Source organism: Alosa sapidissima, chromosome 1, assembly GCF_018492685.1.
Source record: "Alosa sapidissima isolate fAloSap1 chromosome 1, fAloSap1.pri, whole genome shotgun sequence".
In the NCBI taxonomy this organism is placed as follows: Eukaryota; Metazoa; Chordata; class Actinopteri; order Clupeiformes; family Clupeidae; genus Alosa; species Alosa sapidissima.
The window spans coordinates 39,393,749-39,421,317 of record NC_055957.1 but is presented as its reverse complement, the minus strand read 5'-3'; the positions used below and the strand labels follow the sequence as shown (position 1 = coordinate 39,421,317).

At 44.5% G+C, this 27,569-nt stretch overlaps 1 protein-coding gene across 3 annotated transcripts in view; it reads right to left on the bottom strand.

Moving 5' to 3' along the window:
• Positions 1-1,842: 1,842 nt before the first annotated feature.
• The window catches only part of stox2a (storkhead box 2a), a 78,133-nt gene continuing 52,406 nt past the window's right edge, over positions 1,843-27,569 (bottom strand). For 2 of the 3 annotated variants that reach the window (XM_042104497.1, XM_042104505.1), the window contains exons 2-4: positions 19,908-20,060; positions 7,185-9,936; positions 1,843-4,472 (exon numbers count right to left, since the gene is read on the bottom strand). In XM_042104497.1, the coding sequence (XP_041960431.1) occupies positions 4,271-4,472; positions 7,185-9,936; positions 19,908-20,060 (3,107 nt within the window). In that variant the 3' untranslated portion in view covers positions 1,843-4,270. Of the gene's footprint in view, positions 4,473-7,184; positions 9,937-19,907; positions 20,061-26,823; positions 26,883-27,569 lie in introns of those variants that run through there. The other variant, XM_042104507.1, reaches the window with a different exon arrangement.

The following is a 27,569-nucleotide window of genomic DNA, read 5'->3' as shown; positions in this document are numbered from 1 at the left end:
CATCAATTACATAAAATAATTCAAAGGTTTTATGTGGCACAGAGATTACATGTGCATGCACTGGTATTGCCATGTAGTAAGTATTGTGATTGTATGCTTACAAATCAGCCACAATATTTTAAAACATATAACCAAACATGTTATTTTATTGTCTTAAAAAGTAACACAATCTCCCGACTGGGTATATCACATACACTACAACAACAGTTAAACACCATTACTACACAAATAGGGACTTTTCTCAAATATTATAGACATTACAAAAGATCCCTCATATCTTTCACTTTTCTTTTTGAAGTTATTGTACTAAGCATGACAGATCAACCTCATTTACAGCATGGTACTGTACACTGTCACCATTTAGAAACAATGTTGTCTGATGCTGTTCTAAAATCCATAATGTTAAGGGAAGACATTTCATGGACTTGTCATTTTATTTCATATGAAATATTTTACAATATAAACAAAGCATCCTTCTTGGATGGACTTTACAGCAACCAGACCAGGCATTTCAGTGCAAACATGTTTATACAAGGCAGGCTTGGCTGCAATACTCCCTTTTGACGTCCAAAAGCTAAAAATGAAATCAATCAATAAATAAAAGTAATCAAGAATAATAATCATAAAAACAAGGAATTGATTACATTACCTAAAGGAATCAATTTCAGAAATTAACTCCACAAAATGCAACGGGAATTTGGAAATGCATCCTTGGACGGAACCTCTTGACATGTAGTGTGTGTGTTTGTGTGCGTTTAGAATTAGAGCATATAGACCGTGGAATAATTAACACTGTATAGGTTATGTGGGATTCCTATTTTGACGAAAGACAACATATTTCAACATAAAGATGCTGTTGTTGTGTTTCTCATGTGTCCAGTCCAGGGCTATGTTTAATCGTCTGAGGCCTAGAAGTCAAGTTTAGATAAATGTGACAGCCATTCTAAACTGTAAAAGGGTAAAATACAGGAATGGTCAGGATAAAGAGGGTGAAACTGTCTGAAAAGGCATATCAATTAAACAAAAAAGAGGTGAAATGCTTACTCAGTATGCAAATGAATGTATGACTAAGGGTGCAACAAATATTGTTTGAGTCACACTTTTATTCATTCCATTGTCTAGATCTCCTGACAAATAGAAAATTAAGATTAGGGTAAAAATGGGATTGGGATTCAATCCAAAATGGTCAGAAATTAGCACAATCATATAATCACATATGTGTAAACTTGTACGGTTTTCCACCTAAGATGACATGGGGCATTTTGAGATTCTAAAAGTGCTAAAGAATAATGAAAAAGCATAATTTTCAGACTCTCTTACTGAGAGCCTACAGTAGTTTTGTTATTAGTCTCCGTCAAGATGCATTGTGAGACAGTGGAGTTTTTACACAAATACCCCCTACTGACAACCCATGATCCAGTTAAATGAACCATCATGCAATAGGCTGCAGAAAACACAAAACCAACCCAAGAGAAAAAAGTAAAAAAAAAAAAAAAAAAAATCCAAATCAAATGGAAACCCTGGTTTTAAAAATGCATGGCCTGATGAGATTGTACATAACTTACAAGGAAGCAAAAGACACTCCTGTTCCAACAGAGAAAAAATTAATGTACTACAGCACTTAATACTGATTCTTTAGGATAAAAGTTCTCTTAGTTACAATGTCCACCGCTCCATGTCAACATTCACAAAGTAGAGGCTGATATCGCCGTGTTCCACAGGCAAAGAACCCAAATCTGTACACGTCTTGATCTCATCGTTACACAGATGGTGGAGGTAGCTAGGTATGTGTAGATGTGTATGTCTGTGTGTGCACATCTGTGTGGTAGTCTTTTTTATGTGTGTGTGTGTGTTTGTGTGTGTGTGTGTGTGTCTGCATGTGTGTGTGTGTGTGTGTATGTGAGAGACAGATCAGGAGACAGTGAGCAGAAAAGCGGTTGAGTTTTTTCCCCCATCTTTTTTTTCTCCAAATGAAAATCATATCAAAAGCTGCACAGAGACAGTTTCTTCAGTGGCCTCGTGGCCCGATGCCACTTGACCACTGATGACAGCAACACAAGGCCAACACAGTGGGAAACCACGGCATAGCACCAGGAGACGCTGAGCGAGCCTGCTGTCTTCCTGTCCTGTCCAATCCACTAGGTCCTCCCCAACGCCCGGCACATGGTACTCGCAATGACTCTTCCCTTTCCAGACTGGTCACTGCCAAGATGGAGAGGATAAGGCGGCTTATCTTCACTTGAAGGGGAACTGTTTCGAGGTAATAATGAGGACTGTATGACATCCAATATGACTGATCTTGCCATATCAGTGCTTTGACAGAGACATGACACACTTAAGACAGCTTAACACTGCAGTCTGACCCCCTGCACCCCACAAGCAGAAGTCAAGATTTAAGCCAGGGAGACGGGGAACTATGCCATCTTTAACCTGACCTAAATGTATCTCTCTTTGCTAAAACAAACCAACCACTGAGATGGTCTGGAGACTGTCAAGGGGTTTCAAAATGAATCCACCTCCTGTTCTTCCTCCCTACCTGACCAATTGAATGATGTGCACATCGTGTACATTGTGGATTTGACGTGGAAAAGTTAAAAAGCGCCCTAATGTATGACCAAAGAAGTGTGCGTCTTTCTTCAAAACTTAATGCATTTTTTTTTCTCCAAAACAGAATGAAATCCAACCTTCTCACAAGCCTGCCTAGAACTGAAAAACCGAAGGATGTTCCTCAGAGTGGGAAAGTAGAGGGGAAAGGAGAAATGTGCCAAATGTGCCACATCACCAGATTCCCGTGCAAATACTATTTTCAAATGCCAGCTCATTTGATTGGATTGAACTGAACTAGCAATAATAATAATAATAATAATAATAATAATAATAATAATAACAGCACAGCAGCAATAGGAGTACAATACTCCTGAGGAGCATCAGGTAAACCCCCTTGGGGAGATTGTAACGACTTTCAACACCCAAACAAAACAAAACAAAGACATATACACCATCACCATCCATCGGCCCTAGGACAAGTGCGCTTTCTCTCTTTCTCTGAAATGGCAAAGCAAGAAGACTCGAGACAGGGGAACCGACATGACTGGACTAGCGTGTTTCCAAACCAACAGTGACGTCCACAGAAACTCTGAGTTTGTGGGACTGAATCACTGCAAACAGCCACCAAGATGCCAGGTTGGTTTGTTTTGTTCATGTGTTTGATTTTTTTAAACTATTCATGACCTGAGATTAAATGTTGTTTATAAATCTAATGATAAAACAGGTAAATTATGTCAGTAAATGTCACATACAAAGCACTTTTGTGCACTATAGTGTTAAGTAGTTTGGAAATCAACAAAAAAATACACAGCTTTCCCTTAAATGAAGTCAAATGAGTTTAACATGGTTGCATTTTCTACTAGTTTAATCTATTTCTTTCCTGTAAGGATGTAAAAATGAATCCAATATTTACTTTAGCAATAGAGAGATAACATTGTCATGAAGGAATGCATTTATATTCTGATGTGCAATTCAACAGCTCTGTAAATAATGTCTTTTTTTAAGTTGGTCAAATGAGAAAGAATATATATATATATATATTTATATATATTACCTTGGTTCTCTGACATTTGTAAACCTTGAGCCATAATTCCATAGCCAGATTGCCTTAACACTTTCAATGGAACATATCAACATTCAATCCTTACACCAGCACAAGCAGACTCTACCAGCAAAATGATTTATCTTCCAGAATGGAGAAAAAACCATTGTGACACTTTAAGAATAACGTGTAAGATTATTGACTGCCAACCTTCTCCTTTACAAGCTTTGTCAACTTATTTCAAGAAAGAACAATCTTGGAGTAAGAGGAGAAAAATTCCACAATAGGTAATACAGACTGGAGAATTTCCTGATTGATAGTTTGTTAACCTAAGGTAATCTCTAAAGTGTAATTTTATTACCCCATCTTTTCTCTCATTTATTTTTTTCCCCCCAGAATTTGTATTTTTTGTTTTCTTTTTTGTTGTTGTTTTTTTGCAGTGTACTGTGGGAACAGTCTGTGGAAGCCATGCCTGTGGGTTTAACAGTCCCAAGTGTAGTTGGAGTGTCGCCGCTGGGTGATTGCACACCCCCTGTCTGTCCGTGCCTATGTCCATTGCACCCCATGTCCACTGGCCCGTAAGCCTCCCTCCACCACCCAGCCCCCACTTCTCCTCCTCTCCATCCTGCCCTCCCTATCCTCTCTTCTCTCGGAGGGTGGGGGGGAGGGGGGTCACTGTGGTCAGACACTAGTGATGGAGGCCAAGCAGTTGGGGGACTTCTGCAGTTTCTCGGGCTGGGTGGTGGGTGGCTCGGGGATGCTGCGGAACCCGAAAGGTGGCCCGATGCTGGTGGTGCCCATGTGGCCGGGACTCAGGGCCGGGTTCTGCCGCCGGTTACTCTCCACTATGCTGGAGGTGTTGGAGGCCAGGCTCTCACGCGTACTGCAGGAGACATGTGGAGGGGTGACCAGAAGAGGGCGGAGAGAGGAGGAGAGGGGGGGGGGAGCAAAGAGAGTGATGAAGACAGGAAGTGGGAGAGACAGAAGAGTGGGAGGGCAGTCAGGTAAGTATGGATGAGGGAGTTCAGGTAAGTATGGATGAGGGAGTTCAGGTAAGTATGGATGAGGGAGTTCAGGTAAGTATGGATGAGGGAGTTCAGGTTAGTATGGATGAGGGAGTTGGGGAGGAAAAGCAAATGGATGCAATAACAGAGATGTGAGGGAAAGGCAGAAAGAGAAGAAATTAGAACACAGAAAAACAGAGAAAGAACATCATCTGTAGTTTTCATGTCATTTGGGGCAAGAGCACTAGTGTGTGATGTATCCCTCATGCAGTACACATTATGCTCCACACTAAGTGCACCATCCTCTTTCTCCTGAGAAAATGAGTGGGCACAAGGAAGACAAAGATCTACAATTAAAGATTAAAATACCCCTAAACACATGTGTTCCCTCTGAAATGTGAAAAAAAAAAAAAACTACAATGCCCAAACACATTACACACACACACACACACACACAAACACACACACACACACACGTGGGATGAACGGTCTAGCCCAATCACGCTGCCATTTCTGATAGAGTAAATGATTGTGGAATGTCCACTGAATTGGAGGACTCTCCTACCCACACACATACACACACACACACACACACACACATACACACATACACTACTCTAGGTAATTGCATCACTGAGTCTCTAAAATAAATCAGGGCCCAATGATAGAGGGGCCCGAGCTATAGTGGTACTTTTCCAGAGGCTGCAGTATAACATCATCACTAATGTGATGAGTCACACAGGAAATAATGAATGATTGTGTGCGTGTGTGTTTGTATGTGTGTGTAAGTGCGTAGGTTGTGAGGGGGGGGGGGGGGGGGTCTAAAATTAGAGAACAGCAATGGCCCTTCTCGTAAGCTATTTAGGTCTATTAATTCATACACACAGACCAGACACAAGCTGTGAGATACCAGAGCTGACGAAGCTGAGACACACTGGGCCACTGCAGAGCTGGGTGGCACACACACACACACACACACACACAGACAATATCGCAGACACACACGCACACACACACATGCCTACACACACACACACACACACACACACAGAGACAATATCGCAGACACACACGCACACACACACACGCCCATACACACACACACACACAGAGAGACAATATCGCAGACACACACGCACACACACACACCATGTGATGCTCAGGGAGGGAGTAACACCCTGCACATTACTGATACAATCCTCCCAACAGGACCTGGCTCATTACAGAACAAAAGGATGTGTCCACTGCGCTAGACTCCAAACTTACTGGCTCCACTCACTGAAATGTTACACTTCACATACAGTACACATAATATAATGTATGATATATAGCACATGATACATCTAAGTGAAAGTATGACGAATTGATCCCTGGACAGTCACGACCACTGGATGAACTAGGACTATGAGCAGGCTCCAACTAAAAAGTCAAGGAAGTGTCCTAATTTAGTGTACAGCATGACACAATGAAGGATAAATCCTAATGTTTGTTGTTGAACACACAATGTAGATAATAGAAGACATACAGTAGACATAAATCATAAGTGATAGAAATGGCCACTATTTCAAAACAATAAAGTTTAATAGAAAAACTACAAATAAGTACATCAGTGGAAATACATTGGGTGCATCAAATCAGTTCACAATGATGTCCACGTACACATGAACACTATTTCATACATACAGACACAGACACACCCACCTGCACACACACACACACACACAGAGAGAAAACAAAGGATGGCCACAAAAGAACAGACAGGCACATCCTTGAAAATGCTTCCCATCACTCATGCAAACACAAACACACAAATGCACATGATAATGTCTTGTGCTGATATGGAAGAATCTGCAGTCGCTGTGGGCCTCCTCTGCTCTCTTTACCTGGGAGTGAGTCACAGCGAGCCAGCAGACTATTTTTAGCAGCTGTGTCACTCTTCACCCTCTTGCTCATCAGGAGCAACACTACAATACACACACGCTCACACACACACACACACACACACACACACACACACACACACACACACACACACACACACTGCCTGGGGAAGCCCACTCCTGTGTCTCCCAGTTCACAATACTGTCATTGTGAGAGAGGAGATTCCACCTGGCTGAGCTGAGAACGCAGCAGCTCAGCTAGATAAGGGTTAGGGATCTTAGCAGCTCACACTTGGCCAGCAACATTTCCGCATCCCATGTTTTCTGATAATCTGTCTAAATAACCTTCAGCAGTGGGCTCTTAATGCCTGAGCCGATTTATAACTACTATCAAAGTAGCAGGAAGGATAAAGGTATGCAGCTATCCCACTCCAGTTGTTTCACCTATCCTTTCTTACGGAAATCTTACTATCACTGCACCAAGCTACTCCTGATGCTCGTTTATTCAGTGGATGGTTACTATAAAGGCCCTCCTTTCCCATAGCCGCCCTAACGGTCTTAAGGACCAAAAGAATCAGGGACGTCGAAAATTTAAAAAAAATCATGGGGGGTTGAAAGCATCATAGACAGCCCACTACACAGACAACAGTCCGGTCTGTTGAAGAAAATACGGAGAGAAGACCAGTCGATCTGCCGCTGGCCTCTGCTTACCGTGGAGAGTTAAAGCCGCTGTCGACCGTCACGCTGCTGCTATCCATGCTGTCGAGCCGAGCCGAGTGGGCCGACTTCTGGCTACTGTTGTTCTCCGTCTCCTTGGGGCTGAGAAGGGTCAGGTTGGTCTCGAACTTCCGCTGCAGGTCGCGCTCCTTCTCCCTCTCGAGCAGCCACTGCATGGTGCCTCCGCCGCCTGGACCGCCACACACCCCTCCGCCTCCCCCTGTACTACCCACCGGCCCGCTCTCGACCCGGCCTTTCCCGTCGGCTGAGCCCGTGTCCTTGCGCGAGGGGTCCTCCGCGTCGTCCTCCTCCTCGTCGTCAGAGACGTTGTAATAGTCAAAGCCGGCCTCCGAGGCGGAGGGCACCGCCGTCTGGTCGGAGCCGGGTGGCACGGGTACAGAGGCGGGCGAGGGTGCAGAGTTGGGGGGCAGCGACTGCAGTGACTGGGGGCCAGAATCCAGGCTGTCCAGCACCTCGGCCGACTTGGAGTGGGGCGCCTTCCGCAGCGTGCCCGACTTGGAGTAACATCCACCAATGGTGCTGCTGCCATCCGAGTACCCCACGCTAAGCAAGTTGTGCGGGGGCTTGAACAAAGTGTCTTTGCTGAAGATCTCCTTCCGCTTGTCGACTAGGCTGCTGCTCAGGCTCCCCGAGCCGCTTCCGCTGCCCCCTCCTCCCCCTCCTCCTCCTCCCCCACCTCCTCCGCCAGCACCTCCCCCTGGGTCGGCGTTGTGTTGGTGCGGTATCAAACGTCCGTTGGGCAAGGGTTCTGGGGTCTGGCTGGGCGTGGGCTTGCCCGAGCCACCATGTCCCTTGGAGGACGAGTCCTCCTTGTACTCGAGCGAGTGGGGCGACGTGAGGTGCGGCGTCTGCCTGTCAGCCGGCGAGCCTTTCCTGATCCCATCCGACGAGGTCAGCGTGTCGTGGTCGGCCTTGCTCAGGGGCGACGGCGCCGTCAGGATGGTCTCATTGGACGTGTTGCACTGGAAGTAGTCGTCGGTCAGCGGCTTGGGTGACAGGGCCTTCAGCTCGCTGTAGGCGGGCAGGCTGTCGCGGCTCTTGTTCCTTTCCAGCGGGCTGCAGAGCCGCGACTCGTCCAGGCCGCCTTTGCCCACGTCCGGCACGCACACCTCCGAGCTGAACTTGGCAGCCGAGAACATGATGCGTGAGTAGTGCGGTCCCTGTTGCGACGATGCCCGCAGCGTGCCGTCGTCCGTGTAGTAACGGCTGCGGTCATCGGGACTGCGGTCGTAGTCCTCTGGGGTGCCCAGTGAGGACGGAGCCCCTCCCAGTGGCCCTTTGGAGTTGTCCATCGAGCGTGAGCGCTCCTTGGCCTTGTCCGGCCGCTCGTTGCGCGACTTCCGGTCCTGCGTGTGGCTGTGGCTGCGGTGCACGCGGGAGTGCGATGTGCCACGCGACGGCTCAGGGAAGGGCATCTCTGTCCGCCGCTTGGCCAGCTCACCCGACACGTCCCACTCGGGCGTGACGGGGAAGTGCGACTCGGCGATGTTGGGGTTGCTGTGCACCAGGTAGGCTCCGCCAGCGCGGCTGCGCTCCACCGTGTACATGCCCTCGCGCGGCGAGCGCACCAGCGAGTGGCTGAAGAAGCGGTAGTCGCGGTCGGCGTTCACTGCCGCCACCAGGTCCAGGTGCGAGCTCTCGGACGGGTCGCCGCGCGACGCCCGCGTCTTACTGTGCGAGCGCGATTTGCCGTGGGGCGCGCGCCGGTGTCCGCGGCTGCGCCGGCTGCGTGCGCTGTGCTGCGCCGACGAGCCCGCCTTGCTCCGCTGCGCCCGCTCCTCCTCCAGGCGCTTCATGACGGCCGTGTGCCGGGCCACGTTCTCCACCGTCAGGTCCGGGTTGATGCGGCGGATGATCTCCATCTCCACCTCGCGGGGGATGGCGGCGCCGGCCGGGGTGTCCTCGTCTCGCAGCGGCCACTCCTCGGGCGGGAACTGGGCGGAAAAGGTGGCCAGGTGCTTGGTCTTGTCCTTCTTGAAGCTCAGGCGGAACAGCTTCAGCCCGAACTTCTTGGACTGCTTCTCGCTAGTGCCCCCTCCTCCACCTCCGCCGCCTCCACTCCCTTCCTTCTTCTTAGTAAGCGTGTCCGTCTTGTAGGAGAAGGCAGCTGTGCTCTTGGTCTTGTCGGTGGGCTCGGGCGGGAGTAGGTGCTGGGCTTGGGGAGGAGGGGGCGGTGGCTGGGGGTAGGACGGCGGATCTCCCTTAGGCTCCTTGGATGACTTTCTCGGCAGCGTGGACGTGTGGTGACCCGCAAGCTCGTCCCGGTTGTACGTGTTGTACGGCTCGCAGTGATTCTTGTGGTGCGGCTCACGGGGCCGCTCACGCTCACGTTCACGTTCACGATCGCGTTCCCGTTCCCGCACACAGCCCGACGTCGATGGAGTAATCGTCCCAGACTGCGGAGATGTACACTGCTGCACTGAAGACGGCTGCTGCTGCTGCTGCTGCTGCTGTTGTTGTTGTTGTTGCTGCTGCTGCTGCTGTTGCTGCTGCTGCTGTTGTTGTTGTTGTTGTTGTTGTTGTTGTTGCTGTTGTTGTTGCTGGCGCTCAGATATCCGCTCGTCCAGGTGGTACCACTTGCTGTTGGTGCGGATGAGGGAGGGCGTGATGAAGTAGGTCTGCGGTGTGACGATGAAGTAGCCCTCCGGTGTGGGATAGATCTTCCTCTCCCGCACCAACATGTTCAGAGTATGCCTCAAAATCTCCGGGCTAGGCGTCGGTACCCCTAAGGTGAGACACAAAAAGACATATGTCAGAGCGGGCTGGCTGTCATTACAAATGAACAATATTTATTCATCATATTTGGGACTGTTATATCATGCGTAAAGAAAGTAATTCTTGTATTTATTGAGCGAATCATCTTATCATCTTATATTTTTATTAATTTTATTAATGGAACAGTGAGCTGATAAAACATCTAATTCTCTCAGTCCTCATGTCACATGTGTCATTACTCATACATTATTTATATCCCTTGTGTATTCAAATAATTTAATTAATGAGGAAGTTGTTTGTTGTTACAAGGAATAAGTAGACAGTCTTAGTAAAGTGAAAATTAATTTAATAAATTGAATAAATTAATTAGTGTTACTGGACCTCCTATCAAAAAAGTGCTAAAAATCACTATTTAATCTAGTTGGAAATGAGATTCCATTACACTTGTAATACCAACTCTCGCCAATTATATTATACTATAGTACTAGGATCCCTATCTGCATGTTGGCATATAGATTACTGTTGTTATATGATGAGGTCATGTCAAAAATGCATATGAATTCAGTGGGGGACAGTGAGAGAATTCAGTGAGAGATTAGCGGGTTCAAACAGAGGTTAGATTTACTCACTAAATGTGCTTTGTGCATCACAACACAGGGATAAAGCTTGAGTAGGTGTGATCTCGAGAGAAACTGCAAGGCGCCGATTAAAAGGACTGGCGCGCAAATGCTGACATTCACCAAAGCCTCCCACCAATCACGCCACACCAGGCATTACCTCACCTTTCATCATCACGTCAACAGGCCCTCTTGGCCTGGAAACAACTCAGAAAGCAGCGCCATTTAGCCAGACAGAACAGTCCATGTTCATTAGGCGTAACTCATATAGATAGATAGATAGATAGATAGATAGATACTTTATTGATCCCCAAGGGGAAATTCAAGGTGGCTATGACTGTGGTCAAACTTTCTGGCAAAACAGCTTGGGAGATTATCGTATTAAACCCAAAGAATATTAGGTGCCTAAGACAGTGTTAACCAGCAGCCAGCAAAACTCATGGGACCGTCATTCTCCACTCCACTATTCCAGTGGCATCACTGTTACCATGGCATTCGACTAAATGTCACAGGTCACGGGTATGTCTCAGCTGTGTGCCTAAGATCAGCAAAGTGTGTTTGTGAGCATTTGCGCGTATGTGTATGTGTGTGTGTGTGTATGTGTGTGTGTGGCTGAGTTTTAATCAAATAGAAAATATAACATGATCAAGTGCATATGTCGCTGCACAGCTGCATCCATTTCATCACACCAGTGCAGCAGTGGTGGCGTGTGTTTTGGATGCAGCCAGACGCAGAGGCTGTCTCCCAGACAAGACGGGATGCTGGAGGGTACACAGTGTCCTCGCTGCTCCCGAGTCCTGACTTTACCCCAATTAGTCTCTCTCATAGACACACACTCACTCAAACATACATGCGCTCACACACACACACACACACACACAGTTGCACATGCACACATACACTTGTTCAGTGAAGCTGGATAAAGCACCAGATAAGCCCTAACTTGTGAGGGTTAAGCGTTGCCTGGCATTACATCATACTGAGTTAGTTGCCATACCAACATGACGCAACCCAGAGTCTCCACTCTCCATCTCCCACCCCCCATCTGTCTATGAAGAGTAGCACTGTTCTATTCGCAGTGAAGTTGGCACGCAACTGATTGGTTGAGGCTTCTGACAAAGAGCTGTACATAACGCACCGGCGGGTCCTTATTGGACAGTTGCATTTACCGTGCATTTGGTTCAGCTTTACAGCCTGTGTGGTTTGGGGGTTGCTTAGAGGCTATGTTTCTCTCATACAAATTCGCTGTGCCTGATGCTAACTTTGTTTTTGATCAGAGAAAATGGGATGGGTTTACTCCAGACAGGCAGGGATAAACAATGACACAGAAAAACACTGAAGACTCAAGCCATACAGGTCACTTGTTGTGTGTAGAATGCATTAAGACAAACAGTACAGAAAAGTTCAAGGAAAGTCAAGATGCTACATATTTTATCCTTTACTTTGGTGATAGATAGAGGTCACTGCATGTGTAAGTGTCTACCTATATGTGTCTGGGTGTGTGTGTGTGTGTGTGTGTGGAAAAGACAGAGTACACTGTCAGCAGTAACCCTCAGTTTAATGAGGTATTGACAGTGATGCTGTAAAGACCCCAGAAGCACCCCCCCCCCCCCCGACCCCCAGCCCCAGATACACACACACACACACACACACACACACACACACCTCAGCCCACCACCCTTAACTCCAAACACACTTGCTCCCATTCCCACTCTCTCAGCATAAGCTGCTGCACACACAGTTCAAAGGCCTTCAAGGCTTCACATTTCAGACGGTTTTATTCACGGGAGAGAGGGAGACTGGCTGCCCCTTTTGATCAATATTTCATTGCAGAAATGTCCTCTCTGCCCTTCAACCCATTCAACTCTCCTCTCTCTCTCTCTCTCTCTCTTTCTCTCTCTCTCTCTCTCTCTCTCTCTCTCTCTCTCTCTCTCTCTCTCTCTCACACACACACTGCAAACATACAGCTGGTATATGTCAACTTGCTTAAATTGTAATAATTACACACTTACACATACAATTACTCCCACAACCCATATTTTTTTAAAGTTACTTTTGTTTGTTTTTTGTTTTGTTTTCTGCAACACCACAAGCTACAAGAAGAAATGTGGTTAGAGTTTGAAGTGGGAGGAATATAGCAGAATGTTGTATTCCAAACTCCAACATGAAACAAAATGTAAAGTGTAATACTAAAATCAAAACACGTACTGTAACCCGATAACAGTCAAATTCAAAATATTTAAGGAAACGAATTACTATTGAAATGTATTACTCTATCAATTTAAGCCAAAACAAATATTTAATTTTAGTACAATTTAATCCAGTATTTATATTTAAGGTCACTTGAGGTAATTAAGCTACTAATATAAATTGAATAATACATAAAACTATGGAGCATTTTCCAAACATAACTTGCAGTTTTTCAACAATGGACTAGTAGATGGCAGTACATGGAACTGCCAGCAGGGAAGACATGTACAACACAGTTGGCCAATAAAGCCTTGGCTGTGTGGCATCTACAGGTGTGCTAATCAATGCTACTTGACCAAGTAATCATTTTCACATTGAGAGCACTGGGGCATTATGTATTCACCTTATTCCACCAGGCCCATTTTAGAAATGTATTTTCTTCTGGCTTGTGTACAAATTATCCGGTCAGCTACAGTAGTTCCGGCTAGTTAGCTTCACTGGGATAACATGGCAGAAGTAAGCTGGGAGAACCCAGATCCGCAGGCGATTAATTTTTCACCCTGCAGCTTAGGCTGGAAACCTGTGCATGTTTTTCTGCTGCTTCCGTTACAATTTTGCCGGGACCAATCACAAGCTGGCTTATCCACCTGGCGCGCTATTGGCAGGTTTAAAACGATGATGATAGCGGGAGAGTTTTCGCGTCGCTCTGCAAACGTCACCCGGTTGGTCAGATTGGTGAATGACTATCCAGTTGCGTACAGTCATTTGAACTATGCCCGTTGATCGCGCCTCTTGTTCAGTAGAAAATACATAGCGGACTCCCCAGACCAATGTTCAATCTTAAAAGATTGAGCTTGGTCTGGTGAAAGCCAGACTACTGCAGAAGAGGATGGAGAGGCTAACTTAGGAGGAAACAAAAAGTGCCATGAGGTCAGATGGCAAGATTAGGCCTATACTTTGCCACCCAAGGCAATTCACCTCTACGGTGGGGTAGATGATATGTGGCGGTTGCCTCCCGTATCGAATGGAGATATATATTTAAGAGATAGACTTGCCTTTCTCAGCACAGTACGTCAATACGTAATTGTCCCTCATGATATATTCTTATAAAGTGCTTTCTTTATTTTTACCCCAAATCCAATGCATTATCTGATTATTTACTGTCTGAAATGCTAAAACCAAAACACTTACTGTGGGCCATACTACAGAAATGTCCTAACTCGCAAATCCTATCTTATCTGTTTAACCATGGTAACTGTTTAGAAAGTCATTACAGAACAGGCGCTTCTAAGTCAGTGTTCTCCTAACTTCAGAAAGGAAAGGTGTATTACAGAAATGTCTTCAGGCACCAAAATCCTAAATAAACATTCCTAACTTATAGGATGACCCATATTATATGATGCCAATCATCTCGATAGAACTCTGCTATCTCAATGTATCGCAATGGATGTACTGCTCAATGGGAAGTTTGAACACAAAGTAGAAGTTTGAACACCACTTTTCCATCAGATACATATTTGTAAAAAGCATAGCTGGTATGATATAGAACATTATCGGAATATAGAATCAATATGAACATTTTCATCAATAATACAGACAGGATTGTAGCACAGTAAGTAACAAGTCCCTCTATGATGCAGGAGACCGGGGTTCGATTCCTGCTCACTGCAGCAATTTTGAAGGTGCATTTCTCACAGCTAAACCAAGCTAGATAGATAGATACAGAACATAGAGAGAGATAGAAGGTTGGGCTTGTGGAACTATAGGCTACATGGTCCTCGCTTTAGATTGGGGGGCTGCAAATTTACTACAAATAGGTAAGAAAGGTCTTATAAGCGTATTAGTTATCCACCTCTTTGTCTTATACACCATTAACAAGCATTAACAAGCTGCTTGTTAACACTTACAACTGTTAACAAATATGTTTGTAAGTAACTTAAAAGGCTGCTTATTAACACTTAGGCTACAGGCTGCATGTTAACAGTTAGTTCATGTTATTAAAGGATAACAACAGTTAACTATCTGTTAGTAATGAATTGTTAACTGCTTATTATGCACTGTTAATACCTAATAGCACGTTATTCTAAAGTGTTACCAAATATTTTGTTTAGGTTGACCGTGTTAGCATGGTGGCCTATGGTGGGAGTAAATGCCAAAAAAGAACCTAAAGACACATTTTCCAAATTATATTGGAATTTTAGTGCAACTAGTATAAAACTACTACAAAACTATTGAGAACACTTCACTTCATCTCATATGGTGTACTTCTATACTGAGACAGACTGATGATTTTTTTTTTTTTGGCCTTTTTATGCCTTTAATGATAGTGACAGTGGAGAGTGACAGGAAGCGAATGGGAGAGAGAGCAGGGGTGGGATCCGGAAAGGACCACGGGGCGGGACTCAAACCCGGGTCGCCGGCGTACGGTGCAGGTGCCCCCAGTTGCGCCACAGCTGGGGCCAGACTGATGATTTTAATGTTGCATAGGATCATGGGAATCTAACACTCAAAACACTCAACACATTTTTGAGTTAGAAAAAATAGTACAGTAGTTATAAGTAAGTTTTGTTTCTCAGTGATTAAGTAAGGGATAACGGCTGCCGAGGTGTCCTGTTATACGGAATCAATGGATGAGGGCGAGGGCCAAAGAACTCCCCGACGCGCAGCGCCGTTGCCTCCGCCTGAGTCCATTAATTCCGTATAACTGGACACACCTCGAAGGCCGTTATCCCGCTTATCACCCAGTTGCCACTGTAAAGCAAAGGAAACACCCGGTTCCGTTTAAAAAGAAGCTCACTAGTTCAGCTTGTTGTACAACTTTCGTTGGCATGGACAGTTAGCTTGTTTACAGTTGATTCCATTGTTGCGAAGCCTGCCTCCAGGCTCAACCGTCGCCATACTATCGTTGTTATAGTTACTTGAATTATCACCCGGAGAGAAGAAATACTCTTTTCTGATTTGCTGTCGGGGAGGCTTTTAATTCTGAATAACGGGAAACCTGTAGCATCGGCGTTCCATATCAATGCTTATGAATGGTAACTATAACAACGATAGTAGGACAACGGTTGAGCCTGGAGGGTCCGCAGACTTGGGCGGAGGCAACTCCGCTGCGCGTCGGGGAGTTCTTTGCCCCTCGCCCTCCGCCATTAATTCCGTAGGCTAGGACACAGGACACCTCGGCGGCCGTTATCCCTTACATAATGATTTAACAGAACTTAGTTTGACTGTTTGGTTTTATAGTGCCTGAATATCTAAATATCTAAACAGCCATGGGTGACTGTGAGTCTATCCTTGTCTTGTTGTCACAGTGAAACTCAAAGCATGAACCCTCTTCACAAATGACTCCTAAGGCAGTTTTGACATGCTCCTTTACACTTCCTGACTGTTAGCCCATTTGCGAGTAGCTTAGTTACAATCACAGTTGACTACAATGACCGCTGCAAAGTATAATGACCGCTGTCAATGGCAACGGGTTTTGTGCTTTTGATTCATATCTTGCATATCATTCCGCGTAGTCTGTTCGCTTATTGCAATGGAACTTCATTGAAAGTGAAAGTCAGCAAGTAAGACGTTGCCACACAACACCTTAAACTGTCAATTTCTATTTGTGTGGCGAACTATTTTGTTTTCTCAACAGGAGCCACAAAATGGTAACAAAATAATTTCAAAAGACCTATTGTGTGAAGTAGCCATATAATAAGCGGGATAATATATCAGAAAATATATTATCCCGCTGCACGTCTGGGTCCTGTTCGCCCTGTCGGGACTTTTTTTTTTACGATACTGACCGGCGGACAATGCATTATCCCTTACATATATACATATGCACACATATACAAATAGGATAACACCCATAACTTAGTCAACTCGGAAAACAGCTACAATTCTCTTATCTCAATCTACATGAGACAACTTGATCAGATCACCTGAATTTCGTAAAGTGTTTGCAGCTTATAGAGGTGAATGAATGCATTATGAATGTATTTGTTGGTGCATATGTGCTTTAGGAATAGCCATAGGTTTGTAACACAATGAAGAGGTGATGGATACCTCTCATATTGTGGTGGTTTCATTGCAGTGTCCACTTACATTTTAATTTTAGAATACTTCTAAAAGTGTACTGTTGGTGCATTTAAAAATGTTTAAGATGAACATCTGTCATTGTAGAACCCGAGCTAAGATATGGATGAAATCAAACAAAAATAAAGCTGTTTGTGTTCTTCTGTATGCTGCTGTTATTGTGGATGCAGTATACTATATAGTACTAGTATAGTATATTTACTATGCATTGTCATTCACACAATCTCTCTCCCTCTCTCTCTCCCTCAATTCAAATCAATTCAATTAAATTGAGTAAATTGTGTATCTGTTTTGTGTGTGTATATGGTGTGTGTGTGTGTGTGTATGCTGTGTTTGTATTTGTGTGTGCATATACGGTGTTTGCCTGTGTCTGTGTGTGTTTGTGGCAATGTATGTGTATGTATGTGTTATATTCTTGTACAGTGTCTTTAATAATGTGGATGGATGAATATGTGGCCATATAGAGGTGGTTTCGAACCACTGTCCCTTGCCTTGTATTGGCATTCACTGATGTGTACCTGCTTTCCAAGCAAGACAACCATCATCTCTCTTTGTATCTCAGCTCAAGCTTAAGTTCTTGAGACAAAATGACATGAGATGGACTTATTAAATAATCATTTGATTTGGAAATAAAAATAAGACCACGCTTCTGCAGCTGAATAATTTGATGAAGGTTGAAGCTGACACTAGAACACAGAGACTCATCAGCTAAGTGTGCTTGGGCGTGGAGATGAACCTTCCTAACAGGATCAACTTATACCCTTCTTAATCCATACTACCTTGGCGCACGTGTGTGTGTGTGTGTGTGTGTGTGTGTGTGTGTGTCTCTGTGTGTGTGTGTGTGTGTGTGTGTGTCTGTGTGTGTGTGTGTGTGTGTGTTTGCAAACGCACATGTGTGTGTCTGTCTGCATGCAGCTCCACATGTGTGTTAGTGGGCCCCTGTGACCGGTTCTAGCGAGTCATGTGAGGGCCAGAGAGAGGGGAGTGTGGCGACTGCAGTGAGAATGAGGAGGAAGATTATGGGGCGATGGAGAGAGTAATGAAGACACACTACAGACAGAGAGAGGGGAGGGGGGGGGCTTTCACCTCTTTTACCCCAGGTTAGCTCTTTGATGTGAACTACACTCTTGAGGTCTGACAACATCATTACCCTACTTTTTGTCTCAGCCATGACATCAATACAGGATATGCACACACGCACACACGCACACACACACACACACGCACACACTTTTGTTTTTTCAATAAATTAAAAAAATTAAAATATGTTACACTTCTCCAGACAGGTGAGTCCCACTACATAAAACTAATCACAGTAGCAAACTCTTTTGCACATGACTCTTATTTCAGTTCCGGGCCTCTATGAAATGGTGTGAGCCTCTATGCAATGGTGTGAGCCTCTATGCAATGGTGTGAGCCTCTATGCAATGATGTGAGCCGGTTTTCTTACTCAGGTCTCTACCACAAACTCATTGTAACAAAAGTATTTACTCAAACCCTGCATCCCCAAAGCGAGCAATATCTAGTGTTTGTGTGTGTGTGTGTGTGTGTGTGTGTGTGTGTGTGTGTGTGTGCAACTTTGTGTGTGTGTATGCTGTACGAGAGCAGCAATTCTCTAAATGTCATATTTTATTATTACAATGCAGCTGATTTACTATCGGCCGTCACCCTCTGTGTCCCGTCTCATAAATACTATCCTGCCTGGGAATTGTGCTGCAAAAAAAAGGAAAGGGAAGAAACAGTCTGAAGAAGAAGAAAGCTGTTTGACACGTCTCTAAAACTCCTCGACAACGCCTATGCTATTGTACTCAGGCGTCTAGATGGACAGCTCCAGAATGACATCACCAAGACACAGAAGCCATGTCAGCGATTGTGTCTCAGAGAGTAGCAGGCTGCCAACAAGCACTGGCATTTTGAATACAGGAAATAAAGTTGGCAATGAAGAAAGCCTTCAAGTGTGAAGCAGACAATCACTGCAGGGCAATAAAAGACAGCCATACGAGTACAGATGGATCCATAATGTCCACACTTTTTGGATCTGTAAATTCTGAGTTTGAATATTTGTGTTGGTTAGATTGTAAACGTCCTCATGTTATCTCATGTTACTGCATGTGACTGAGTTACTTTTGACAGAACACTTTAATTAGATAGTCTGAACAAAGACTACAGATGCCCAGATTATCAACACACTATCTATTCAGACTGTTAAGTACAATGTGTGGTTATTAAGGTTAAAGTTAGGGGCTGGATTTGGTTAAGGTGATGTTCAGCAAATGATTAACAACAATCTGACATACTGAACTTGAATCTTAACAGTGGATCTGTTAAGTCTCTGTAGGCGGACTATTCAAGTAAAGTGTTACTGAATATTAAAATCAAGTTAATCTTCATTAAATTCAGTATTGCACTCTTTCCACGTGACCACACGATATGGCTCAATTAAACTCTTATTCCTATTGAAAACGTTTGCACAGGTCCTAAAGATGTGCATTTATCAATTTAACATGAGCACGCATATCTGGAGATCATTGGTGAGGCTTTAGCAGTGCCACTGCTACACCTACAGGGTTTTTCATTCTAACCTGCTCTCTACTTGACAAGAGTACCACTGCATATTACACACAAAGGGAGTTTGAATCACTGCAGGTACATTGATCTCCACCTTCACACAGCGTAGGACTGACTCAAGAGTTAACAGCATAATCCTCCCCACCCACATGGACAGATGTCCTATGCACACTTTGTCCAATGGAGTTTGGTATAATGAAAACTGTGTATGTGATATTAAGGTCCATTTTGTCAGTTGCAAACAACGTTGCTTTTTAATCTATCAGTCAGGGGGTGATAGTGACATTTTATTAGCGTTCAAACAGACCCATAACTTGAATGAATGTGGACATGTTTATTTGTGTAAAAGTTACACATTACCTTCCAACTTCCAAGCCAAACTGCACCTAAATACTGTACTGTATATCCTGAGATTACAACAGACCCAAAATAACCTACTACTAAATAACTAATAAATAACCATGAAGACACTCTAGTATATTGTTTGCCATGCAGCAGACCATAAGGGGGTAGTGAAGATGATTACCTGGGAAGCAGGTGGCGAGGTGTTCCATGAGCGCATCCTGAGTGACGGGCTTGCGGGCCGAGTTCATGGCTGAGATGGCCAGACACAGAATCTCCCCCAGCGGGATGAACTGGGACTGGCTGATCGGTGACATACTGATGGGAGATACATCACCTGTAGCAGGGAGGAGAGAAAGGGAGGCAAGAGCAAAGAGAGGTCAACTCAATCCTTCTTTCAGAAAGTCACAAAGCTGGTGACTCCTAAATGTGTCTTTATAAGTTCTACATGTATAGCAGTGGTCATCCACAGGGGATCTAGGACCAAGGGCCCTCAGGAAGCCAGGAAGGGGAGGGCCTGGAATTATGGGAAATAATTACAAACAATGAAACACACAAACATAGGTAAGGACAAAGTAGCATAGCGGGAAAATGGGGAAATGTCAGGTTATGCTTGTGATGTTTAAGGATCACAAAAAAGGCAAAAGAAACGGCATGATATTTGGACACGTATATGTAAATAACGCAGAGCTTGCTCACCGTTTTGACAGACAGCCACGTTCACCATAGACAGTTTTGTAACTGATCTGCTTCTAATCAAGAATATGTTTGATAATAAGTTGCTAAACTAACTAGCATTGTCAATCTTCTGCCTTTGGTTGTGGAAGAACAAAAGAGTAGCCTAGAAATCTAGACGCAAACTTCGATAGGGCCAATCACATCGTGTATAGAGACGTTAGGCGGGCTTAACATAATGATTGATGGCAGAGTTGCAACGGTTTGGCTTGAATTCCCTGCTACTTGAAAACGAAGAAGATGGATGTTGCTGTTGGCGAACAGCGTGACACGAGTTAAGCTTTTTTTAAGTTGGCAAAAGTTTGAACTAGCCAACTAGCTCCGCTGGTGAGAAAACGCATGGGACTCATAGCGCTGTCCTATTGCGTGCAGAGGGAATTTGAAAGACAACCGATTTTCCCGCCCCTCGGACTGAGCACTGCCAACGGTGAGTGCCCAGACCCTACATTTTAATGTGCGTCTGGCTCGTCAAGCTAACAAAAGAGAAGAGAAAGGGACCAATCACCTTAGATCCAGTCATCCAGAGAAAATAACTACTGTACCACAACTGCATCTCAATATCTACTGTGCTTCCTGGTACCAGGTAGGCTAGTTAAACAGCCAATAAGAGTAACCTATTTCCCAACGGCTGTGACGCCAAGTAAACATGTTGAATGAATCAGCCACAACCAATCCCTCTGTGTTGGACACACTGTAATGATTTAGGGCATAGACACTCATCGATGCTCAGGCCTGACGTTCACACATTTAACCATCAGCTTGCAATGTGTCGGGCTTAATGCTAACCATACAAAGATAGGCAGGGTTCCCACACCTTGGTTAAGATCAAATTCAAGGACCTTTCAAAGGCTTTACAGGCCCAATATCCTCAAATTCATGGACCTAATGTGTCGATAAATTTCAAGCGCGGGCATGGTTAAATCATGTTACACAGACCAAGGATACCTTGTCGCAGTTTTCTTTTATTTTTGGTCATATGACATGTGGTAGGCCTATTCAATTTTTCATCTTTGTGTTTTGCATAAAACTGAGCTGAAATAAACTTCTAGATTTTTCTAAACAAGTTTAACTCGTTACCATGAACCTGTTGGTTTATTCATCAATATGTTAAATTCCTTTGACCTCTAGGGGGTGCTGCAATTAGCAAAAATACATTTTTGGCTTCTAGCTGCTGATGTGTTTGGAATTTAACCTTACAAGTGGTGTCTGTTAATACTGTGTGAGGTCCTTAGACTGACACAGGCCAACTTGTGACATCAACGTAATTGATTTTGCCGCCATATTGGATTTAATCAAAAACACTAAAACGTTTTCACAGGTCAGGTCTGATCTTCACCAAAATTGGCACAGACCATCTTCAGACCATGCCTTATCAGTGTGTTACTTTCTGTTGACAATAGCGTTTGCCTGTAACAGCCAATCAAAATTGGCGGCAAAGCCACCAAAGTGAGCTCATATCTCAGCAACCCTTCCATGTATCATAACCAAACTTAGTACATAGACTCATGACCCTATCAGGAGGACGCTTAAACATGTCATGTGACCATTGACCTCTAGGGGGCACTGCAATTAGCATAAATGCATTTTGGCCTGTAGTTGTTTGGCCTGTAGTTGGCCTGTAGTGTTTGGAATTAAAACGTACTAGTGTTCTGGTTGGAGGTCCTTAGGCCAACCCAGGCCAACTTGTGATGTCATGTCATATGTTAAAGGAATTTACATTTCCCAGGCATCATGGAATTTGCTCTGCATAGAGATGGCCATGGGGAACATGAGGTACCACTGTTATCTTGCACTGTTGTATCTGTGCACGTGCATGAACGTCATGCCAACTAGATAGAAAACAAGCACTACACGTGGGAAACATGCAGGAATCATGCTGGCCGTGTAGTTCTAACCAACGTATAGGCATACGCATAGGATATCGACAGAAGTGGTGGCGAAATAATGGAAACATGTTAATAAGTGGATGGAATTGTATGGAATTCTTTTTTCAAAAAGAAATTTAAGAACTTTCAAGGACTTCCAATTATTTAAGTCTGTTTTCAAAAACTTTCAAGGACCTTGAATTTTTATTTTTCAGATTAACAAACTTTCAAGGATTTCAAGGACCCGTGGGAACCCTGGATAAGTGTCCTAGCTTTTGTCCAAAGTTGGAGCCTCAGAACTAGGAACCAGAGGGCTCTAACTATGGCATCTTCGATCTGCAAACCTTAAACACACACACACACACACACATGCAGGCCACATGTAGTCTTGTGGTACATTCCAGTCTTGGTCACACTGATCTAGCAGCAGATTTTACAGAATATTATTTAGTTCAACTCACCAACCCAAATGCATGTTCCCATGAGAAATTAAATATTAAAGAAATTAATTTCTTCTTTTTTTTCTTTGGTTAGGCATTCTGGCTTCTGGTAGCACATGTTGTGCAAGAGTGCCTTTTACGGATCCCGGGTACAACATGCCATGTATCCCCAGCCACTATAGTGGATTGTTGTTGAATCTCGCATTATGCTGTGTCCACTTCTCTTCCTCCTCTGGGTTGTTACATCGGCCACTGTGGGTAATCCCATACCTATAGCTCAAAGAATTGAACACCTTTCCTGTGCATGTCCGAAATGAGGCAATGATGCTCCAGTCTGCGTAGTAATATATTTTAATCAACAGTGTCAATGTAGAGTGTGTCACTAAAACCTTAATGAGCGCTGTCCCAGTGCTGTGATTACTGTAACATGTGATTACTAAAAAAGATGTCAAAGTAACTATTAAAGGCTCTGATATGCGGATGCTATCACGGCCTAACAGATGCAAACAAATACAGTGTAGGAGGTCAAGTCATGAAGGACAAACATCTGGAGAAGGAGCACATAGATTGGACCTCTCTCTCTTTCTGTACTGTGTGTGTGTGTGTGTGTGTGTGTGTGTGTGTGTGCGTGTGTGTGTGTACGCGTGCGTGTGTGTGTGTGTGTGTGTGTGTGTGTGTGTGTGTGTGTGTACCGGTATATACAGTATATATGCATTTGTGTGTATGTGTGTGTGTGTGTGTGTGTGTGTGTGAGTGTGCATTTGTGTGTGTATGTATGTGTGTGGTGTGTGTGTGTGAGTGTGCATTTGTGTGTGTAAGTGTATGTGTGTGTGTGTGAGTGAGTGTGCATTTGTGTGTGTGTGAGTGTGCATTTGTGTGTGTGTGTGTGTGTGAGAGTGTGCATTTGTGTGTGTGTGAGTGTGCATTTGTGTGTGTGTGTGTGTGTGAGAGTGTGCATTTGTGTGTGTATGTGTTTGTGTTGACATGCAGTGATACTTCCTCCTCCAGCACAGGTCTGGCTCTGACCCCCTGGTGGTGTCGAGTCAGCATTAAGCCCCTTTATGCTTTTGTAGGCAGCGACTCCCCATGTCACATTGATCCCATTTGCACTCCCACAGCCCCTACGTAAACACAGAGCCTCTTCCACAGATGATATTACCCTCCGTACTATTGTTTTATTGAATCAGCCTCCATGCTGCTAGATTACAATCACTGCAAAACAACTGGAGTACTGCCTGACCTTGTCCTGAAGGGCAAATATCCTACTCTCTCTCTCTCTCTCGCTCTCACTCCCTCTCTCTCTCTCTCTCTCTCTCTCTCTCTCTCTCTCTCTCTCTCTCTCTCTCTCTCTCGTAGATTTTGTGGTACTGCTCATGTGGGGTGAAAAGCAAATAAATATAATAATATTACATAAATAGTGAGTGTTTGATTAATTAGTGGCACAATCATGACAGTAAGTCCGCAATTAAGGCTCAATGTATATATGGCTTCAATGACATAATGAATCTTTGAAAGTTCCAGAATCATATTGTCGGCTAATGTTTCACTCAGATGCTGTGATGTCATCTCCATGTTGCTCTCCACGACATGGTAATGATTAATTGTCAGACAAACTCAAGCCAAAGCCCAAAGACAAAAGATGATTTAAGCTGTTCACTCATGTTTGTGTGGCAGTGAGGTATCATATACGCATACAAAGCTAAATAAAGACTTGTCACACTCAATGCAGCTACACACGGGAGTGCAACATCAAGAGTAAGGGCTCTAACCTCAGATACGGCATAAAAAAACAATAATTCATCAAATTTCACAGTGGGAGCACATCAGTAGCTTCATTTAAATGTTCAGCATAGCAAACATGCCTTTCAACGATTCTGCATTATCAAAAAATCTAACATTCCTTATGCTCTCGACAGTCTACACACTGCTGCCGCCTATTGCATATGCACACAGATCTACATAAAAGCACCACTGCAGCTTAATTCTGTGCCATGCTCCAGAAATTTCTGTGGAAACTGTCTCTTCAGCAGGGAGCTGTAACTCAGCAGCGGTGGAGTGCAGGTCCAGCGCGCCACTATCGGCACTGCAGGATGCAGGGAGGGTGACATCATCCACATGGAGCGGGCGGGCGAGCAAGAGAGCGAGCGAACCAACGAGCGAACGAACCAACGAGCGAGTGCCTGCCCACCCGGCTGGCAGGTTGTCAGAGAGCCATTGCTCACCGCTGTCCTCTCAGCCTCTTGCTCCACACCACTGCCTCCTCCACACACACACACACACACACACACACACACACACACACACACACACACACACACACACACACACACACACATTACCATTGCCTGCACAAACAAAAGACCTCTTTCTCAAAGCGACCAAACACAAAACTGCACACACTACAACTGCACATACAATCATTCATCTCAGTGCCACTGTGGCTACACAGCTTTGCACTTGCAGAAGCTTACAAGTGTAAACATACCGCCATAACCTCCACCTCTTCCTGTATACCCATATGTCCTTACAATATCTGAGTTATTGTCTCCGTGAAGAGCTAGCATCAGACTGTCAAGGTTAGCCTATACACTCTCTATGGACAGAAGAAAGACATATGTGAGGTGATGTGCTATAAAGATGAACACCTGACAACCGACTGTTAGTTTGATGCCTGATGCCTTACAATATGCTGAATGAAAATTTTAGCCTAGCAAAGCTTACATGTACACAATCAGAGTAAGCATATTTTTTCCAAAATGAGTATACAGTAAAAATGAAATATTTTGTAGGTGTACTCCTTGCAGAAATGCATCATACATATTACATATTTAAATGAACCAATTATTTGACAGTTGAAGAAACCCAAACGCATCACTCAGCAAGGGCAGTGACCTGCCATGACAGGGTTTAAGCTCCTTCAACTCTCACCAATCACTCTTTCTGGATTCTGACTTGATAATTCTCATGAAGATATACTTCACCAGGTGACCTGGTAGTCCAGAGATCACGTTGCGGTGACAACCCATGTGCACCACTTCCCTGAGAATGAAGTCATGGGGTATTATTCAAACGTCCCTCTTTGCTTATCCCTCTGATAAAACTGAAATTATATAAACATAGCGACACTGCTTTTTTACGAAGATTCAAACATACATTACACCGCATATCACAACTGTACATCGGTTCACGGAAAAAAGAAGAACCAGTTCTTCAGCCCATGCGGTCAGAAAAAGATGACATCAGTCTTCCAGAAAAGCCTGACGTAACCACTTTCACAAATCTCACACTCGGACACATTGACATCTCAGGGGGAGAGACACGGAGTCAATCACAAAGGGGGAAAAAAGTTTAGCGTTTCAGAAATCCTCCCGACACTTGTCTCTCGAGACAAACCAAAGAAAGTACGGTAATGTCACCATTCGCAGCAGCCGAAAACATAACCATAGTGTCTAGACAGATTCAGAGCACTGCAGACTGTTCTAACAGTTCCCTCAACTGTTGTCTAATCAGATACTGAACCTGCAGTCCTTTTTTCGACAAACACTAACACACACTCACGCACAAAGCATAGGACAAACAGGCATCCCATGCAAACTGTTGAAGCTCTATGGAAAGTAGTGAATTGCTAAAAGCTTTACATTCATATGAGGAGATATGCGCAAAAGAGCATGCACATAGATTTGTTGACACTATTGGCAACCAACTGCTGGACCAGATGTCTTTAGGCACACCATCTATCAAACAGACAGTGTGGAAGAGAAAGTTGGGGGAAATATTTATATTTTTATTCACACAAAAACAAATGTAATTGTAGATATGTCACTCTGGTTGACTATTACCTCTTAAAAAAAGAAATGCTTTCTGTCCATACACTTCCAACACGCCACCTCAAAGTAATACCTCATCATCAATCACATCAAGTGACATCGCATGACGGATGCTCACACCAAACAAGCAGCACGCAAAGAGAACTAAAGCAGGAGAGGCTGGGTGATCGGGGGAGAGGCAGAGAGAGAGAGGGAGAGAGAGAGAGATAGAGAGAAAATAAGATATGCTGTACCTCAGCCCTCCCTCAGCCTCCCCAGGTCTGAATCCCAGCAGACTGAGAAGGCGCTCGTTGGCGGCAGCCTTGGAAAAGCACAGCGCTTCCTCTGGGCTCTTTCCCAGCATGCTCTTGTCCACACAAAGACAAGAGAGGTGTGACCAATCACGTTCAGGCTCGCCATGCACCGCTTTTTCTAAGCACCCACCCATTATTGCTCGTTGACACAACACACACACACACACACTAACACTCACACACAAATAATGTTTCTCTCTATTCCCTCTCTATCACCCTCTCTCCCACCTCAAACACACACACACACACACACACACACACACACACACACACAAACACGAGCACACGCAAACACACACACACGCACACACACACTCACACATACACAAGCAAGCAAGCTAGTGGGCGGCCTGCTAAACTTGTTGTCAAGGCAACGCATCCCAGTTGCTCCCTCTTGTTCCTTGCCTGCGTGTTACACCCCCCCCCCCCCCTTCCCCTTTTTTTAATTCCACCACTTTTTCCTTCTTACTTAATCGTGTTAATGAAAAATTGAGGATGGCACGTCGGCTGCTAGACTCAGCAAAACCAAAACCAAAACCCTTACACCCACTCCTCTCAGCCTGCTCCCCTCCCACCCATCCACACATACACACCACAACCTCTAGATCTCCTCCCTCTCTCTCTTCTCTCTCTCTCTCTTTCTCTCATGCTTCTCTCTCTCTGTCTCTTTCCCACTCTGTCTCCCG